The sequence below is a fragment of the Salvelinus alpinus genome, chromosome 30 (genome assembly GCF_045679555.1).
Source record: "Salvelinus alpinus chromosome 30, SLU_Salpinus.1, whole genome shotgun sequence".
Classification (NCBI taxonomy): Eukaryota; Metazoa; Chordata; class Actinopteri; order Salmoniformes; family Salmonidae; genus Salvelinus; species Salvelinus alpinus.
The window spans coordinates 36,770,358-36,776,485 of record NC_092115.1 but is presented as its reverse complement, the minus strand read 5'-3'; the positions used below and the strand labels follow the sequence as shown (position 1 = coordinate 36,776,485).

The following is a 6,128-nucleotide window of genomic DNA, read 5'->3' as shown; positions in this document are numbered from 1 at the left end:
CGAAACACAGCCCTTTAAGTGTTTCTAAAATCCCCTATGGAAAAAATTATTGGAACCATTTCCCGTTTGACCGCTAGGTTTTATGAGTATTATGACCCATACTGTGTGACACTATTGTCCCAATGAAGAGTTTGGCTTCGACTAGCCACGTGCGACAAGCAAACGCAGTTACAAGTCTGCTAGGAGTTATGCTGCGTTCAAAACTGGGAACCTTGGAAAAATACGAGGTCAAATCCGAAAGTTGAAGCTCAAGAAAGAGGCCTCAGTTCCCAAGTTGGAATTCCGAGTTGGATGACATTTCAAATCGATTTTTCCCAGTTGGAGCTATTTTTTGTTGTTGTTCCCAGTTGTTTTGAACACACTGAAGTCGGAGATTTCCGAGTTCCCAGTCGTTTTGAACGCGGCAGGCGGACGAGCATTATCCACGGTCAGAGCATGGTAGAAGGGGGCTCTAAAAACACGCCACTTCGATACATCTACAACCGAAGTGACTTTATACCAGGTTAGGAGATCATTTTCGCCAACCCTTTTCCTAACCTACCGGTATGTATATTCATCATTAGGGTGGATAATTGTTGTTTCACATTCAGGCATAGACTACTTTTTACAGTCTTTTGAGGTCGGTTCGATTATAAAAAAATAATCATGGTTTTTGATTTCGGTTTTGATTTTTTGCATTGAATGCTGTATTCAACACAGAATAAAACCATTGATAAAAGTCCCATGATGGTAGTGACTGCACATTTACTGCTTGTCATTTATTAACCATAATTTATTCACATTATTAAAGTAAAATATTTCAGTTGTGTATATTAGGCTACATTTGTTTTTTTTTGATGACAGTTATTTCATTCCAAGTCATCTCATATCTACAGAGCTGCCGCCTTTGCTGTCTGACAAATTCACTATTTTGTAGTTCTTCAAAGTAAATAAGGCATACTTTAATGATTTCTGAATACTATGAATCACTTAGATCATGTATTTTCAGGTCTCTCCGTAGCAGGTATAAAAGAAAAACAGAGCGGATAAGTAGATGTGCAATGGATTATGGTCATTGTATGTCATAGCAAGTGCTCCGAATGTTTTGTGTATAATTTGTCATCTCTGTCACCTCAAATAACCTGACGTCTGAAAAGGTCCAGATGACACCAAAGAATGGACATTTTCACTGATTTGGAAAATAATTTATAAAAATGTTGGATTTACAGATTAACCTTAAATGGTATGAGCTCACTGGTAATACTAACCATTTGAATAAGATCCAGTTAAACAGCTAAAATGATGGGATGTATACATAGGCTATTGGTAAACGTGTTTGCTGTTTTAATTGTATTGAACAATTCTACAAAGCTGCTATTCATATTCACTTTTTGACGATGTATGATTTGACAGTCATCACTTTGGAACGAATGTGTTCTTCCTATTCGTCCCTACCACTGCAAACCTAGCTGTGCCGTGTTCAAAACAAATGGGAACTGTGAACTCTGACAAAACATGTTATACTCACGTCATTTTACTGCGTCTACAGTACAGTTGTTTGGATAGAGAAGATGGCTTCAGGATCAGCCGGACAAGACACAGAACTGGATGAGTTATTGGACAGTATGATTTTACATTACTCCCTGAGTGAAGTGTGATTGTAATCAAGCCTGCCAAAAGATACATTCATACAAAGAATGGTGTAAAACGCGACTTGTTAGCTAGCTAGCTAACTTTAGCTAGCTTAGATGGTGGAATTTGGTTGGACCTGCCTGCCAAGTCCAAAACGAAAGCCAGGCATTATCTTACAAAATCTCATGCTTTTGCTGTTTACAACGGGGTCATCATTAGCATTACAACGCTGCAGCAGATGGCTCAGTGGGGGAATATATTATAGCATAATTTGTCGTTCGCTTTGACCCCGATTTGACAGAAATGGAACGGCATCAAATGTGGTAGCAAGTTAAAACTCAAGCTGCCCTTGAATTATTATTATTTTATTTTTTATGGTTGACAGCTAGTGTGATCTGGATTGTCAGAGAGCTCTGTCATTGTCTATGTCAACTGGATAACCAATTTGAATTCATAATGTATTGCATACTAGTAACCAATACCACTTTGTATAGCCGGCTGCCAGACTAGACTCTACTGTTATTTTGATAGCAGGAATTTAATGCAATTACCATATCATAATCTGACGTTTTATAATAATTCCAGTAGGTTGGTGAAGTTGTACTCCTAACATCAGAGATGGTAATGGTGGTAATGTATATATAAAAAAAAAAGGGTTTCTAAAGTAGAAGTAGTGACCTCATCATACTGAGTTTGATAATCAACTAATACATGACTGAATTGCACATTGACCCCGACGTTGAAGAGTTGACCTTTGTCCTCTAGCTACCTGCTCAATCTCTTCACCTTGTCTTGACCTGCTCCTGCTAAATGCTGATAACTGTGCCACAACATTTCCACTTCTACTCTCTTTCCTCTATTAAAGGTGCGCTCGATGACTTTGAGAAGACAAACTCGGCCACCTTGGGCCCAGCCCCTGCTGCTGCCATGGCTCCCCCATCAGCCAAGGGCAGTGAGGAGAAAGTAAGTGAATCTTTTCCCTGGTTTCTAGAATGTCCCCTAGCTTCACCAATTGCCTGGTGCTTGCTTATAAGAAACTCTGGTTGTTGGTGTTCTGATTGTGGTACAGAAGATATCTTTCAGTGTCTCCTCAATGGCTGTCAACCCTTCCCTATACATTTCTCTCTGTGAATGGGGGAAGATCAATTGACCAAGAGTTTACCTGTTGATGCAAATCTCTCTAGCTCCCTCTACTGGAGGACAGTCAGTTCTTCGAGGCTCTGTTTGAAGGTGAGATGGCCTCTCAGGCAAAGGAAGAGTGGGAGAAAGCCATGACTGAACTCGCACAGGAAGAACCTGAGCTGCTGCAACACTTTCACAAATTGTCAGAGGCAGCAGGGAAAGTTGGTAAGCATCCACATATATTTTCAGTTCTGTTCTTACGTGCCCGACTGTTATATATATATATATTTTCTTTTTTTTTTACAGGTACTGATGTAGCCTCCCAACAAGAATTCACTTCCTGTCTCAAAGATACCCTCAGTGGATTGGCTAAAAATGCAGACAACTTACAGGTAGTTCAGATGATTATAATTTGGATGTTTTTTAATAAGTAATGAAAGGTTTGGTTATCACCACCCTTGGACAATGTTCTGAAAATATTGACCTTTGGTGGACTGTCCCTTTCTTTGTACTTCAATGCATTTCAGACTGTTCTCGTGTTTTTATTAATCAGAGTGCAGGATTGGCTGGAGAGGATCTGGCAAAGACTCTGGAAGGGCTGGATTTAGATGAGGGTGGAGAGCGGGGCGGGCAAGATGGAAACATCCTGCCGATCATGCAGTCCATCATGCAGAATCTTCTCTCCAAGGAAGTGCTCTACCCGTCTCTCAAAGAAATCACTGAGAAGGTTAGTGTGTTTTTCTTGGCTTATGTTTGGGTTTTTCCTCAAATTATACTTATTCTTATTTTTTATATATCTTGCCCTTTACCCAACTTTCTAACTGGATAACTGGTTGTCATTCACTCCTCATGCAGTATCCTGAGTGGCTGAACAGCAATCGTCAGTCCCTCCCCCCAGATCAGTTCCAGCGCTACGAACAGCAGCACAGGGTCATGGGAGAGATCTGCAGCCAGTTTGAGAAGGAGGGAGATGTGGAGAACAGCTTTGAGAGCATTCTGGAAATCATGCAGCAGGTGAGACAAACTTGCATGAACTGTTGGTTGTCATCCACACTGATGGTTTCCTGTGTATGGATATTGATTGAGTTATCTGAATTTTCAGCTACAAGACCTGGGCCAACCACCCAAAGAGCTGGCTGGTGAATCAGTATGTTTCTCCTCTCACTTGCACTCTCTTTCTTTGTCTACCAACCTATCTTTGTTAGTGCAGCTGTATAGTAATGTTAAATTGAACCCCATATCTGTTTTCCCCCATCAGCCACCTGGCCTAAACTTTGACCTGGAATCCCTGAATCTCCCAGGAGCCTCTGGGACTGGAGCTGCAGATCAGTGCTCGATCATGTGATCTCAGAGCAGCCAGTTCAATTGATACACAGGCTTGGGCCGTGTGCAACGGGGCTGACGAGGGAGGACCATCAATCACTAGAGCAGAAGGACAAGGAGGAGAACGAGACTGTGCACTGCTCTCCTCCAAACATATGTTTCTGTGTCAAAATAGAAGAGCACTGTGAAGGGTGGCAAAACAAACCAATGTGACCACACCCTTCAGTAACTCACTGATCATTACATAACTGATTTTAAGTCAATTTCTTTGGTTTGTCATAATAAGCTCTTCCAGGTAATTTATAGTACAGGTAGTAGCTTTCCCACGCACAGCTCAACTGACTAGCACTTGACTTATCTGGCAGTTTTTACACTCACCACTGTTTAGCCTCATGGTAAGACTGGTTGAACTGCCCTATTGGTTAAAACAGTGCCTTGCACATTTTTCTTGAGAATTTGAGAATGTTCATTATTGTCTTACAGCAGGGATATTAGGTTTCTCTGTTGTAAGAGTTGCTGCGTGATTGAGTTGTATCATGGGGCTGCATGCCTAACAAAGGTTGTTGAGTCAGTGTCACAGTTCCACTCATCAATAAAGTAACACTAACACCTCAGGTTGTTTCTGACCACTAGTTCAGATTTACAAAATGTGTCATTGAATTATTTAAGGAAAAGAAATTGGAAGAGTTAAACTTGCCTCCTAATTAATCATAATAATAAGACGGCACATAATCATAAGACGGCTAGCTGATTTTAGAGACTTTACCTGGGTTCTCGGTTAGTTATATCTTCCCAATAGCTGCCATGTTGTACCAGAGATGGTAAACTGGTCTGTGCACATGATTTGACCTCTAGTTTTCATGTTGGTTCAAAAGTCATTGTTATATCGATAAGAGTCCACAGCCGCAGAGCCAGTCATGCGGCCAATTGGGGCTCCCGAGTGGCGCAGCGGTCTAAGTCACTGCATCTCAGTGCAAGAGGTGTCACTACAGTCCCTGGTTCGAATCCAGGCTGTATCACATCCGGCCGTGATTGGGAGTACCGCAGGGCGGTGCACAATTGGCCCAGTGTCGTCTGGGTTTGGACGGGGTCGGCCGTCATTGTAAATAAGAAATTGTTCTTAACTGACTTGCCTAGTTAATTTTTTTAAAATTAGGTGTTTATAAGGGACATTATTCAAGTGTATAAACCGGTTAGTTCATTTGGGGCTGTGGTTAGCTCATTGGCACTCTGACTAGATGGGTTCGAGTCGTGATGGGGCTAAAGCTAACGTCAGTCAGCAACCGTCGGGGTAACGACGGCCCCAGATTCCCGGGGTCATCTGTCCAGTAGTAGGACCACAGACACCACTAAGATTGTTAACTTTTTGGGTACTGCAACCACCTTTGCTTTTTATGTCGCTACAATTTATGTCGTCGTTATGAAAAAAGGGTGTGTGACACCAACGTGACCACAATCTTGAAATAGGATTTGTCCCTTCAGGAGAAAATACTGTGTTTTGCACGATTATATTGAAACCGGTACCACTACCGATATGTGACCTTGCTTTGATCTAAAGAAAAATAATACAAATTATGATAATATATGGTATTTGTTTTTTAAAGCGACAGATACAAGTACAAATATTTAAAACCTTTTCTGAGAACCTTTACAGGTGTGGATTTTAAGTGATGTGCAAAAATGACTTTTCCCAATGGCCTTTGCTGTGGGCACAGTGATAGTAGTGTTAGAGATACTGTGGAAGTAACCCCCTCGTGTTTGCCAGTAGTTTGCTGTTTCTTTAGTTTAGAGTGAGTGGAGTGGAGTGACCATGACATTCCTTATATTTCATATGCCAACATATGCATTGACTGAATCTTAGGGAGTAGCCTTAGTTAGTAATGATTTTCATTAGTCAAATTGGGTGACTTCATTAGACTACCTGTATGTACTCTTCCATGCCCTACATCCAGACATGTCCTGGTCATAGAATGTATTGGCATCTAGAGTGGATCACCTCAAACAATGTGACTTACTTAATTTGCACCACTTGTGGTAAACATACATCAGGTTGATAGACTCATGGAACAGCA

At 41.3% G+C, this 6,128-nt stretch overlaps 1 protein-coding gene across 2 annotated transcripts; it reads left to right on the top strand.

Moving 5' to 3' along the window:
• The first annotated feature begins 39 nt into the window (after positions 1–39).
• Positions 40–4,670, top strand: LOC139559495 (peroxisomal biogenesis factor 19-like). 2 transcript variants are annotated; one of them, XM_071375541.1, is made up of 8 exons: positions 40–502; positions 2,477–2,574; positions 2,796–2,958; positions 3,040–3,125; positions 3,287–3,460; positions 3,589–3,747; positions 3,836–3,880; positions 3,992–4,670. In XM_071375541.1, the coding sequence occupies exons 1-8, from the start codon at positions 292–294 to the stop codon at positions 4,076–4,078; spliced, it is 1,023 nt and encodes a 340-aa protein (XP_071231642.1). In that variant the 5' UTR covers positions 40–291; the 3' UTR covers positions 4,079–4,670. The 2 variants fall into 2 exon arrangements, with proteins under 2 accessions (XP_071231642.1, XP_071231643.1); XM_071375542.1 differs by lacking the exon at positions 40–502 and adding an exon at positions 1,470–1,602.
• The last annotated feature ends 1,458 nt before the right edge of the window (positions 4,671–6,128 follow it).

Excerpts from the sequence above, each read along its gene's own strand:
- LOC139559495 (XM_071375541.1), top strand. The coding sequence starts at position 292 with ATGACATTTCAAATCGATTTTTCCCAGTTGGAGCTATTTTTTGTTGTT. Across the intron at positions 3,748-3,835 it reads TTCTGGAAATCATGCAGCAG|CTACAAGACCTGGGCCAACC; the intron begins GTGAGACAAACT and ends CTGAATTTTCAG. Across the intron at positions 3,881-3,991 it reads AAGAGCTGGCTGGTGAATCA|CCACCTGGCCTAAACTTTGA; the intron begins GTATGTTTCTCC and ends TTCCCCCATCAG.